This window comes from Falco biarmicus, chromosome 9 (genome assembly GCF_023638135.1).
Source record: "Falco biarmicus isolate bFalBia1 chromosome 9, bFalBia1.pri, whole genome shotgun sequence".
Taxonomy (NCBI): domain Eukaryota; kingdom Metazoa; phylum Chordata; class Aves; order Falconiformes; family Falconidae; genus Falco; species Falco biarmicus.
In genome coordinates, this window is record NC_079296.1 from 26,964,960 (window position 1) to 26,978,914 (window position 13,955).

Genomic DNA, 13,955 nt, shown 5'->3' on the forward strand with positions numbered 1-13,955 from the left:
GGTTGGAGGGGCGGTGCTGTACTTCTCCATTTTCACTGCTTGTCAGAGCTTCAGTTTTAAGAATTTAGGTTACACTAGGTATATGAGCTGCTCAGGCATGAACTTGAACTTCATTTCTTTAGTCACCTCACAAACGTTCAGGGTGGGGATAGAGAGGTCTCTATCATGGGGAATTTATAAACAGAGGAAAAAAAGCCAGGATTCTGTGCAGCTACCAAAATAATAGTTATGTAAACATGATGCATATGTGCATACCGGTCTGCAAAGCAGGCACTGAACTGGAAGACCAGTTTAGTTTATTCCCTTTCCTTTTCCAGTATCAGTCATTGGAAGACAAGCTGCAGTTTCTTTCCCCTGTCTGTCCGTCATTCTGATGCTTAGCCATAAACCCCTTGCAAAAGTACCATTTAACTTCAAACTTGTAAGAGCTGGGAAACTTGTCTGTGCCTTCATTCTGGGCTGAAGTCACCCCCTTGTGCCTACACATTGCAATTTATGGTGTTCTCTAAAAGGATCTAATCTTGGTGAATGTTCAGAGCAGCAAATGCCAACCAGGAATGGGGTCTGATACTTATCTCTGCATTTTCATTGCTGTGGATCTCCCTGTGTGTTACAGCTGTCATTTTTGTTTTATCTACCAAACAGGCAGAGAATTGACTTCAAACTTGCAGCTTTCATACTTGTTTTTCTTAAAGAACATTACTGATGTTAAGGACAGCTTTTATATGTTGTAGTGACTGGCCAAATAAGCATGAATTTGAATGTTTCAGGCCTCAAAATAGGAGAAAAAGGAGACACTATCCTTAAATGTTTTTACTTGGTGTTAGACCCATTTTTTATTTTAAACGGTAATACTGCTGACATTGGCTATGCCAGGATTCATCCTAGCACTGTTTGAAATGGCTGAGATATTTATAAACTGACAGACAGCATTTATAAAATCAGGATGCTGACAGTCCCTTAACGGTAACAATGGGCTTGGACTCATCTATCACTTACAAAGGTTATTGGAAAGGGAGCGTAAGGCTTATATGTGCCTCTAGTCTTAGACTGGCACTTATTTCCACACATCTCTCTCTCTCTTTTTTTTTTTTCCTTCTTCCTCCACCCCCCTCCCCTTTTCAGTCCATTCTGGCTGACATGGACATTAGAGAATTGCAGCTAATTTCTCCATACCTTTACGCAATGATTCCTTGTCCGGTTTTCTGCAAGAAATTGATGCAAACTAGAAGACAACTAACTTTGTAGCATTTTAGGGCAATACCTCCTCCCTCCTAAATCCCCTTCTCTAAACCAGGGAGGTGTCCTGATTGCTGCGCAGGCTGCTGGCTTGAATTGGGAATGACAAACAGTGTGCATTGACTGACAGACTTAACCTGGGGCTGGGCAGGGGTTAAACAGGCCTTCTGCTTCTTTTTCATATAGCACCAGTCTGCAGGCAGAATGCTGATGTACCTACTTTATTCAGCGGCTCCCTCTTGGTTGAGGCAGTACCCCTCTGCCCTTGGTGAGGAGGACCAAACGCAGCACAGGGACACTTCAAGAAACAAGAAAGAGGATGTCAGTTATTTTCAAGCTCTGATAAAATGCTGCATTCACTGAGTACACCTAGAAGCTTGAGGGTCAGGTCGTATCAACAGTTTGCACTGGGAAAGGGGAAATGCGCTGAAATAATGTGCTAAAGCATCTATTTTAATGTGGCAACAGAAATACTGAGACAGCTACATCTGGCATCCAGTTTGCCCTTGAAACATTTACTCTACTGTAACTGTTTGGACACTGTGTTCCCACTGTATTATTTGCTTAGAGACCTGAAATACCCAAGTAGATTTCCTACGTGTGGTTGGATCTGCTGATACCACTAAAAACACACCCTGCCCAGGCTTGTGTTCAAACTGATGTATACGCATGCAATGGCTAGAGCAAGACTTGATTGGCTTGAGGGGGTCTATTTATCAGGGAACTCGATTAAAATACAGACTGCACATGACACCAAATTTGTAATCATTTTTCCACAGCAAGCAAGCATTTTCTGTATTGGATGCAGGTGTTTAAAGGAATAGTGTGTTTTAAGGGCCAGTGCAGCACAAATTCTGGCCTTTGGGATAGTGACAAGTGTTTTGCCTGCATAAACAATATATTATTTTTTTTACCCCCCCTGAGGTCCGCACACACCTAGCCTCCCTCAAGCTCATCATCTCTGTCAGGTTAATCAATAGGCACCGTATGGCAGAGGGTCAGTAATCAGTGTCATCGTGCCTTTAAATCGTGTTGAAAATTTGCTTAAAGCCTGGGCCAATTAACATCGAGATGATGAATGGATGGGTAGATGGGAAGAGCCTGGCGCTCAGGGGCTTTGTGAGAAGGAGATGCTCAGCTGTTGAGCAGCAGACACCAGCGAATAAAATCAGCCATTCATGTGAGCTCAGTCCACCCACTCTTAATGATAATGTCAATCTAGCAAAATATATACACATTGGAGTTGTCATGAGTTCATAAATCAAAGGAGTTTGTCAAAGGCATTCAGATTAACGAGGCAGCAGCAATAACAAGTCAAATTTGCATAGAGAATTGCCCGAATCTCAGTAAATTATGATCCTGTTTTTCATTTGATTATTTGCTAATGTCTCAAGAGGGAGAATGATTATATTAGCATGCAAAATCTACTCCAGAAGTAGAAATCTGAGGTATAGCAGACCAGCACATGATGACAATTAATCAGTTTCTGCATACTAGCATAAATGTGCAAGGCCCAGAAATGAACTCCTTTTTTTATTATTATTTCTCCTTGCTACTGATCCAAATGGTTCAGCTTGACAGAGACTTTATATTGCTTTAACAGTGTTCTGAATTGTGCCTGCAGGCAAGACATAGTTATGCAGCTATAACCAACCTATCCATCTGCCAACCAGATTGGAATTCTCCTATCCAAGGCTTCCATTAACCCCCACTGACAGCTCCAAACAGGATTAAGAATTTGAAAGCATAAAAAATACTTGTGCTCTTCACATAGACGCACGCTTCTCCCCCACCCCCACCTCTCCACACTTGGAAAAAGGCTGTGCCTGTACTCTTTTTATAATTAGTGCAGGGCAGAACAGCACCGAAGAAAGCGTCCCCCAGTTGGCAGGGCTTTGATTTCCACCACGATGAGCAAGGCGGTACTAAAGGTAGCTCTGCCCAATTGGTAGTCCCTGGGAGTGTATTTCTCTGTGTATTATCTCTCATTCCCAGCAGTGTTTTGCTGGGCTGTGTACACAAAATACTGCATGTCATCGCCTGTCAAACGCTTCAGTCTAGGGATTTCATCTGCTTTGTAGCATGTTGTGTTTAGTGGTGGAGTAGGCTTCATGGGGAGAGTTAAGTAGTAATAATTTCATAGTGGGTCTTTAAGACATCCTGCCATGGAGTTATATTCTCTTAATTACAGGCTGAAGTTTTACATGCAAATCAGATTTGAAAGGATTTCATTACAGACAGTAGCCATTTTAGGAGGAGTGGGCTATGGAGGGCAGAGCCCCTTTACAGGAACCCCCTGCTAGAGAGAAATCATGAAGGTTACAAGAACTGTGAGCTTGGGTTTCCAGGCTTCTCTTCCCAACACTTCCACTGTCATTGTGTGACCTTGGGCGAATAAAAAAATGTATTTTACCTGTCTGTGGAAAGGCCGGGGCGGGGGAGTATTTCTCTCACCAACATTGATCAAATTGTGCTTTGGAGACTTCAGCGCTTCTCCTCTTGTTTTGCTTGTACTTGTTCAGTAGGAGAGACCCCTGCGCAAACACTTTTGGCTAGTCTGGCTTTAGTCTATGAAGGAAGATTTATAGGATTTAAAAATGTTCCCTGATGGAAGGGAGTTTGTATGGCTTTTCAGCTTTCTGTATGCACTGGTTTTCTTCGCTTCTTTCACCCTAACGAATTCCTTCGTTCCTCTACTACACATCAAGTACAGTCGCTGCAGATCTTTTAATATTCCCAGTGAGTACACCCAACTTACCGTCTGGATACCAAATGCTTCTTTCCAGGTCCGTGCCCAAGACGTGTGTTTCAGTAACCACGAGAGGGTGCTCAGAGCGGTTCCTCCCTTTGTCTGCCTCTCTTGTGGCGGAGAGCATGACTGAAGTCCTGCTGAAGCAAACCTTATTCTGACCTCGCACATGTTTATCCCTCCTCCCACCTTGTTCAGCAAGGAGAAATATATAGATGTACCGTTTCAGTCGATTACATTATGCTCTTCCCATGGCCGTGGCTAAGTGTTGCCCTATCAAGTGAAATTCACTTCCATGCAGTTACAGTTAGTCCTGAAATACACAGGGTCTTGTACCTGCACCTGGATTGATAGGTTTCCTATTCCTGAGAAATGAGCGGGAGTTATAAACATCTGTGCTTTTTCTTAAGTGTAATGCTTTCCAGTCATTCTGTCTTCACCAAGCGTAACTTACTTGCCGACAAAAGTGCATGAGCAGCGCTCCTCTTTAATAGTCTGCTATCGGAGCTGCTGTGTTGGTGCTGTAGAATGGTGAGACGCCAAGCTGTGAACCACCATATGCACTTGGCAGTCTTTGTCTGGTCTTTGTTCAGCCAACCTCTTAGCCTTGCCACCTATAAAGATAATGAATGCAAAATGGTCCTCTGCTTGCTCTTAAAATTAGATGCTTAGCTTAAAGAAAAAAGTAGATAACTTGATGCTTTACAGTAACTAGAAATTTCAAAATAAAGGCTGACAGTTCACCAGCAGCACTGATTTTCCTGCTTTTGGGATGTGTTTTGAGGGGGGGATCCTTAATGGCTTTGAAAAGTGAGAAGAATGCAAGATTTCACTGGCGTGGAAAGATTATTTGGAAGGGGAAATTGTTTTGGCACTTATTGTAGAGAAGGGGGTGGATGCTGAAAAAGCATCCAGAAACAGTAAACAACCTCCTCACCACCCAGCCCCCCCCCAAAAATGCATTTCCTGGAAGAGTATAGTAACTCACCTCAGATTATTACATTTCTTGCACTTGATCTTTGTCTCCAAAGCACAGAAATTAAATCCTTACTTGAATTAACTACTTACTAAACCGTATTTCATGAGCAGAAAAGAGCAGCTTTAATGTCTGACCTTTCTTTTTGGAGATAGGTGATTCTAGCTTGTACGTGTTTACGATCACAGTCCTTTCTAAGCTGGATTTAATGTAATAACTTGGTCCTGGCTGAGACCTCATGTGAAAACTTTTAAAAGCTGGCTTCTTACAGCAATTTATCAGGCCTGTTTAGGATTGATTTCCATTACAAAACCCTGGTTACGGCATCCCAGATGTCATGGTTCTTTGCAAGTTTTATACCTTGTTTAAAAAACCAAAAATCCAAAATCACTGGTTGGTCTGCAAGCCTTGATTTACACAGAGTCCTCCTGACGAGTTTATGATATCCCAAGTGGGATATTTTGTTGTTTTGTTCCCCCCTGCCTGTTGTGCGCTGTTTCTCAGCAAACAGCTTCTAACTCTGCCCTACGTCCTGGCAGTACCTTTTCTTCCCCTTCACCAGACCAGCAAACCTGAGCTGCCTAGATGGTGCCTGATCACGCAGCACTGCAGTAGGCACGCGAGCCCGCTACTCTTCTGATGGCTTCCCACAGCCTGTTTGCTTTCTGCTAGCCTTGCTGTGCCACGCTGGCTGTTTGTAGGGCCCAGGTCCTCCTCTGCCAACAGATGCCACTTCTGTCTCCTGAGGTGTTGGGCTGGAAGCTGGCTCTGTGAGAAGCCAGGCAGAGCAGTGTTCAGCGAAGGACAGGTTATTTGCTGGACGAGGCGGGAGAGGTACAGAACGCAAACTTCTGCCTTTAATATACACACTCCTGAGCTCGTCTGTAAGGAACTGGAAAACCACCCCTTTTCCTGGCAGAGCCCTCCCTAAGCAATTTTTCTGTATCTCTTTAAAACCTGTTTAGTTGCTCGCTACTGAATGCGTGGGAATGTGGCCTCAGGCTATGAATACTGTGGTGATCAAACCGATTTTAGATGTGTGTGTGGGATTCCCCCAAAGCTGGCTGTCATTACTCTGTCAACACAGTGGCTGAACTAGTACAAAGGAATGCTGTCTTCCAGAGTAGCTGACTTTGGCGGAGAGGACAGGATTCTCCCCACATGCCCAGCAGTTTTTAACCAAATGTTTGCTTACAGACTGTGCGTGTCTTGAGATTACTGTAGCAGGTCTTTAAAGCAAGTAATAATTGGTTTTAATCATGAGGTTAACAGGACAAAAGTCTTCTGGTGGTCTTTCTTAGTCACGCTTGAAAAGCCCTCATATTTCTTCTTGTCCACCTTCTCTTATCTTACCGATGCTCTCTTCTTGGAGGTGGCAGCTTAAGTTTTGGAACATCAGTCTTTCTAGAAATTGTACATGTATGTAGAGTCAGAGGGCAGAAGTGAAAAGCATAGCCATAATACCATACACTACTTCCACAATTGTTATTTAAGGATCTCCTGACAACCTCTTTCACCAGACTTTAGTTCTATCATAATTTCTCAATGATTTTTGGCAACCAGGCAGCCTTAGTGCAATTAATAGTTGTTAGACTAAAAGCATGGGGATGCAGAGAACAACAGTTATACCCATTAACAACTCTTTATTTTCAACAGGTTTCACCGTTTTAAATAGTTATTCTGGGGTGTTCAGGAGCACTGGTGTTGCCATGCTGATCCAGCCACCATTTCAGCATTTCAAAGTGACCATTATTGGTAGTTTCAGAATAAATCCCCAAAAGCACAGGCTTTTTCAATAGATACCTGCACAGTGGTGCATTGTTATGTTGAGGAGGAGAAATTCTTTCTCTGCCATAACAAGCTGTTTGGCTTAAAAGTACAAGTTAGCCTCCAGTATATGTATGTGTGAAATACTACAGCCTGTGTAGTACAAATATTTTGTTTCTTTTCTCCTCGTAGAGTAATACTAGGGATAAGAACTGAATTAAAGCTTACTTTCTTTCACAGAATTCCTCTGAGAGAGAAGACTGTAATAATGATGAGCCCCCTAGGAAGATCATTCCAGAGAAGAATTCACTTAGACAGGTATGTGATCAGTCTCTTTAAAAATGCAATAAAACTTTCTAGCTATTTGAATCCTTAAATGATTCTGGAAGCTGAAGTCTGCTTTGTGCTCGTGGAAATCCTTTCTTTTCTCCTTTGAAGTCTGAACAAGTCAAATTGTACCTGTGAAAATCAGGCACAGAGATGTAGCTTTCAGGAGAGTTTAAGGACTCTTTCTAAAGAAATCTAGACTTCTGTTTATTGCAGTCAACTGTGACTCTCTAGTTTTACCTTTCTCTAGTTTTACCTTTCTCCAGCTGGTGTTCAACAAGACCTCTTCAGCCTTTCCTTCTGTAATTGTTCTTGTCTTGTTTGTAGTATATTTTGCCTTGCTGCAGATCAAGTCTCAGAGTGTTCTACAACAATTAAGCTTTTTATTGCCTTTGAAGGTAAATTTTCTTGGAGGTGATGTCTAGGTTAATAACCTGAAAAATGACCTGTTCTTGTTTCTTCTACACTCTTACAAAATACTAATGGGTAGAAAGGAGAAAGGGTGGTCTGATAAAACATAATCCCTTTGCCTTTTATATACAGTAAGGCAAATTTTGTAACAGTTTAAAAGAATCACTTTTTTAAATCCCCATGCTTAACAAAGGGAGTCTGGCTTGTGATTTCTGGGGGATTTAAGTTGGTTTTAGTAACTTCAGATCCTTTTTCACCTTGCTCTTTCTCCCCACTGCAACCTTCAGGCAGCAGAAGCAAAAATACATATTGACCTCAGCTGCCCAAGGTTGCAGCTTGGTGTATTAGAGTAAAACCTTGATGAATGTGACTTTTGATGAACTTTCATCAAAACCTTGATGAAAGTGAATATCCCACGCCACACGTTGCAACAGCTAAAGAATTGGCACACTTCCTTCTGCATCTCAGGCAGAGGAATAGGGTGATACTACACTGCCCCATTGCCTTATTTCCCAGAGAAATTGTTGGTCAGAACCATAGTAAAGGAAGAAATGTCTTTGGGACATTTTGGGTTTGGGTGCTCAGAGTTGTTATTTTAGGGGTGGTGGGGCAGCGGGGGTGTTCTGTGTGTTTGGTTTTTGTTGTTTTGGTGGTTTTTTTTTTAATACGGTATTATGTTAGACATGTTTGATTTTGTGGAAGTAGGTGTCATGTGAAGGACTACATATGTCTAAGACCAGGTCCATCTAACAGGGGTAGTCCATGTAAGTCTTTCAGACAAGAAGCAATATGCTAGGATAACGAGTGAGGTCCCAGATATTGCTGAGGAAGATTGCCTTGTAGAATTGGTTAAATATGTTACATCAAACTTTAAATGTTTCTGTCATTCAGCAACCAACAAGAAGAGCTAGAGGAAGAGGGCAAAGCTATGAGGTGTGTACCGTGTATCTTCAGGATAGCCAGCAAGGTCCCCAGCACACCAGAAAACTTTTTTCTTCATCTTAAGAGTTATTGATGGCAAGCCTTCAAGTTCAAGAAGAAAAGGTGTATGTCTTTTCTCCAAGAAAACGTTCATAGTAGGAGATACTAAGTCAAAATGAACAGGAGTTACCTGGTTTATGTGCCTTCTCATTGCACTGAGTCCTCCTCATGATTATGAAACAAGCAGTGTTGTACAGATGAAGAAGCTACAGTTTCTAAACTGTGGCCAGGGAAAAGCTGTCTTTCCCACAGGCCCACAATTCATCACAACCAAAATGACTGTATATCAAGAATACATGTAAAAACCCACTTGTCTTGACCAAACATTTCATATTGGAACACGGACATTGTTTATGTTGAAGATGGTTAGCTGTGTTTCAGGATATTGTTGAGATTTTGTATCAGACTCCATCTTTGTGTTCAGTCCTTACAGTGACAGGTGCAGGACAAAATCCTTGCGTCTTCTGATTGTTATTTTGGGGCCTTTTGCATTGAGAACAATGTTTCTGGATAAGTTCAAGATGTAGTCTTAGTCTTAAAGCAAGTGCTCTTGTCTAGATCACAGGAGGTGGTTGACTGTGATTTAGTGCCTATTATAAAGGTATTTTGGTTCTTTACATAGGCATAAATAAAGCTGTCTAAGCATTTTGGAACCTCAGTTTGCTCCTGTTCACTATTAGGGATGGGCAAGAAGCAGTGGGGATATTTCCAACTCTAGTTGCAGAAATCAGACACATTTGCAGTCATGTGCTTATACACTCAATGAATAGAGTGATACTTACTTGAAAGATTGGCATCTCCTACAGGAGGTATGCACAATGGCTATCCTGTCTTACGTCTATACATACTTTGTAAACCCAAAAAGATCTGACCTGCAAATGCTGTCAAAGCAATAATACACAAAAAGTGCTTTCTGCCTTAGTGGAAAGATGCAATTTGATAAATACTGAGTGGACAGTTTTGTATTTTCTGTCCCTCCCTGAAGACATCAGTGTTAAAATGTCATTATTGGGGAACAATGACCTACGTGCATAGAGGAATTGAATGTGTGTATGTGGTAGGGGAGAAGTCTGTTTACTTAAATGGTTTTTCCAGTGAAGGTGTCCACATATTTAGTACTTTTTGATTAGTTTAAGAAAATTAATGAGATGTATCAGACCAGGGGAAATATGATGTCTTGACACGTTTAGTTGCTAACAAGTTTAAGTAAAGGTGCATTACCTTTTCTTGCCTTGTGTGCTGTGCTGATATGCAGCCTTAGCCATACATATTTTCTCAGGTGGGTATGTGGAGCAGACATACCAGAAAGTGGAAGGCAGTAAGGAGGTGTAATGATTACTTAAACATCTGAAGTTGTAAGCAGGGGCTGATGACACCCATTGCTCAGTGCTAGGGACCTCTTAATAGGAGAAATATCATTCTTCTATTGATTAAAATGGGTTTCGGGGAAGGGTGTCTTCCAAAGTCCTAACAAGTGGAGCTGTGTCCTTGGCGTGCTGGAAGTGAGAGGCACGGCCACTCTTAGGTGCATGAGGGGCAGCAAGGCAGAAGGGATATGTCAGCATCTCAGCAAGTCAGAGATGAGATTAGCACTGGGAAAGGAAAGGCAAAAAGGCAATGAACTTGACACTATTAGTTGGAACAGTGAAAAGATCTAAGCTATCATAGCTTCAAAGGATGCAGGCATTCTTGTTGAGTGCTTGATCTGACAAAATTAAATTTTGAAGGGGTAAACTGAAAATCGTAGTATGAAAACAGACTTCAGAAAAAAACAATGACAAGTGGCAAAAGTTTTTGGCAACTTTATTTAAGCTAACAAACGAATTTTCACACTGCAAAGTTATAAATTAATTTTAATAGGCTGATCCAGATGGTCCATTTGGAAAATGGATAGCTTGATCTGTTGAAAATTAAACTAAATTTATCTCTCTCATACTTCAAACTGAAGTAAGCGTGAGAAGAGTGCCCATTAAGTCCAGCTCATACAGATGGACCGGCAGGTCACACATGGGACTAATCTGATTCATTTTAAAAATAAATGCATGAGTTATTGAATCAGGTTCCTGTTTCAAGCCCTGTGTGTGTGTGTCTGTGTGTGTGTGCCGCCCTTTCAAAGGGACTCGCAAATGCTTCAGTGCCTTTTTAACCTGTGTGTTTCCATTTTAATTCAACTTCCTTGCCAAAAAGCATAATTAGTTTTCAGTGCCTATCATTTAGCGTTAGACCCAAACACTAGATTGATTAGGTCAGACATTTGTTATTTTAAGGGCTATGTCTCCATTCTTCATTTATGAAGAACATGAGCTCAATAGTCTTGGGGAGAGAGCTGGCCTTTAGAAACTGGAAAGGGGAAGCTCTCTGGGGGCCCCTCCAGCCTTTTAGCTCCTGGGTGTTTTTAACAGAGCCATGAATGCAGATTTGTAAATTTATTGCAGTGCCATCTGGTTTTTTTGCAGGAACCGTATTATTGTTGGCTCGTATCTGTCTATTGTGGTGGTCACTCCCTGGGAGCTTGCCCTCATAGTCCTAAGGAAAGTGATGAATAGTGGGGGTCAACATGAATAGGTCACAGGGCAGCTGTCCAGGGCTGCCCTGAACTTGATTACCCCGCTGGTTTTTTAAAGAAGATGGGCACAATGCAGGTTGTTCAAAACCCTCCCTCTCTTCTCTTTGGTGCAGCAATAATGAAAGTGCCTTTTGCTGCTGTGGTTTGTCTGTGGGTGAAGGTGCCTTGTGGGGAAATGCTGGCAGCAGCAAGGCTGCCACACTGTACCTCCTGCAAACCTTACGTTGGACTCTGCTGTCTTTCTCAAAGCTTCCAGATGGAAGTCCGGGGGGAGAAAAATCCCTGTCTGTTACCCCATTCAAACAGGCCCCTTAGCATTTTCAAGAATTTTTCCTCTTACTGTTTTGGCACAGAATATTATCTCAATTCACTCTTAGAAATTTGAGATCATTTTGTGAAATTACGTGTAGCACCTAAAACATGCTCTCAGAGCTATTTCAGAGTTAAAATAGGCACAGTCTGATCTTAAGAGTTTAAGGCCGATACTCAAGCAAGCGCTAAGAAGCAGAAAGCAACTAAAGAAGGTAGAGCTAAGGAAAGACAAAAGGTAGCAACTTTCAGCTGTTTACTTCCAGCTGGTAGCCTCATCCCTCTGCTTAGGGCTCCTTTCCAGGTATATTTTTCTTCTCCAGAAGTATCTCTGCTGTACAGAGTTGAAGCCCTCTTTTTAGCTAGTGAGCAAGATTACACAGTGGGCTGTGAGTGAGGATCCTTCAGCTCCCTCCCTCCCTCCGGGGAAGATGCTGCAGTTCAAATTTGCCTTCTGTTAGAGAGCTGGCTGAGGCAGGACGTACCCAGGACGTACCTGGTGTATAAAGTTATCCTGGTTACCTTACCTTTCATGCTATTAACGCTTGCTAGTAAGGAGTTGCTGGTTGAAAAGCCTGAAATTTCTAGAAGTATATCCTTAGAGATTATTCTTTCTGTTTAATGTTGTTTTATTTATTCTCAGGCAACCACAAAAAATATTTTCCATTCCTCTGTGACACTTAATGCATGTTAAAAAGGTAGCCAAGGCGTGTTGTGCTGAAGCCGAAGTTACAATGGGAATGCTGCCTTGTGGCGGAAAGGCCACTGGGCTCTTTCAGCATTAGTGCTAATAAGAATCTGTCACCCCGCCGCATTGCTGCATTCCTCTGTAATTGAGTAAATTGCAAGTGTTGTCTGCTCCCCCTGCCCTTTGTGTCCATGTCCACTTACCATCCGAAGAACGTGGGCAGTGATAAATAAAGCGCTGAACAGGGCTCTCAACTCTTTGAAAGCAGCATGTTGCCAGCCCCCTAGTTATATTTCTTTAAGTGTTTATGTTTTTCTGTATTCTTTCTCTTGTGTGGCTGGAACCCTGGGGATCCAAAGCCATGAGAGAGGCCAAGAAGCTAACAAAAGTAGCTGTCCCCTTGTTAGCTTGTTCCTTTCTTCTTTAAAAAACAAGATGAAAACCATCTGGCTCAGGGCATTACATTTTCCTCCCCCGTGCACCTCTATAGATGAAGAGTTTCACCTGCAGTGAGGGTTTACATTGATTAGGGAGGGAGCAGTAATTCAAGCCTCCATCCACTTCAGTGGTACTTTGCAGTCTTTAAAGGTGCTGACCCATTGAGTTAAACTGTCAAGGGAGGATAAAAAAGGATCTTCATCCCGGGAGGTAACAGCTGCCAGGTTTTCAACACCTTGCGCGCTGCTGGAAAAATGTCACAAATTGTCAATGGAAAGAAAAATCACTTGGCTGCCATCTTCCCTTAATGACGTGCCTTATAAAATGAAAGATTTAAGGGTTTAAAAATCAGCAAGTAGCTGTCAGGAAAAAAAAAAAAATCCTGAGGGATTTTGAACAATGGGTCCAACAAGATGTATCCTGAAAGACTGCAAATAATGCATCCAAGTTGGAATAACCAGATCTGGTTGGGATGACCATGGTTATGTTTGCACAGTGGGGCAAGAGGGAAGTGAAAGCAGCAGCAACAGCACAGAAGTCTAACATTGACATGTTGTATTAAAAAAAGAGGAAAAAAAAAGAAGAAAAAAAAAAGTCGCCTGATTCATAAGCCAGTGAACTGAGAGAAGACATACTGTATTTCTGCTCTTTTGAGGACAATTTGTTTTCAAGCAGCTACCAGATGGCTAAATACCACGACATTTCCTTTTCCTTTTTTTTTTTTTTTTCTTTAACAAGAGATCTAGTTCTTCTTGCTCTTTGTTTTTGTTTGTTTTAATGCTTTTACATTGCTGAACCCCATGGTGTTTAGGCATTGTGGCATACTCTTTTTTTCCCCATTGTTTTGTTTTGGTTTTTTTGTTTTCTCCCTTGTGCATTGATGGATGAGGAAAAAAGATCTTCAGCTTTAATGTAATTTCAGATAACAGGCAGATTGGAGTAAGGCTTTTTGTTTGTATTGTCTTGAGGTTTTTTGTTTTAGAGGCCTTTTTTTTCCCCCCCTGTTTGTTTTAGGTAAGTCATTTTAATTGTACTGAGTAATTAGAAGGTACACACAGCCAAGGGAGCTTTGTTATGGTAATTGCTCAAGAAAACCCACTCCCCAACTACCATTGCCATGTGTTGAGACACGTCTTCCCTCTAGTGGCAATATTAAGGACTCTGGCTTTCACAGTCGGCAAGGTGTAATTGCAATATGACAAACTGTGCTTTAGGGAAAATCCTGTAAATGATCTAGTTTTTTGTTTGGCTAGTCTTTATTTTGTCTTACAGCTTTCCATGGAGACTACCTTTCCCAGTGCTGGGCTAGGGGTAGCAAAAATTTTGTCTTAGGAAAATAATCGTGGCGAATCCTGGGTAATGTCTTACAGCTTGACTTAATTCTAGTCTTCTTTTTAATTACCTGTTTATAAAAACGTTTTTAAATTTGTTGAGATTACTTAATTCTTTCGGAAGAAGCACCTCATTTGAAATAAATAAATAAATTGCATTTATTTTAAATAGT

The 13,955-nt window shown here is 41.7% G+C and overlaps 1 protein-coding gene across 7 annotated transcripts in view; it reads left to right on the forward strand.

The window, feature by feature from the left end:
* Positions 1–13,955, forward strand: part of BTRC (beta-transducin repeat containing E3 ubiquitin protein ligase) — a 119,826-nt gene that overhangs the window by 41,380 nt on the left and 64,491 nt on the right. For 6 of the 7 annotated variants that reach the window (XM_056351539.1, XM_056351537.1, XM_056351540.1 and 3 more), the window contains one exon: positions 6,972–7,049. The exons of the other annotated variant lie outside the window; for it this stretch is intronic. In XM_056351539.1, the coding sequence (XP_056207514.1) occupies positions 6,972–7,049 (78 nt within the window). The remainder of the gene's footprint in view (positions 1–6,971; positions 7,050–13,955) is intronic. 7 annotated transcript variants of the gene reach the window in all.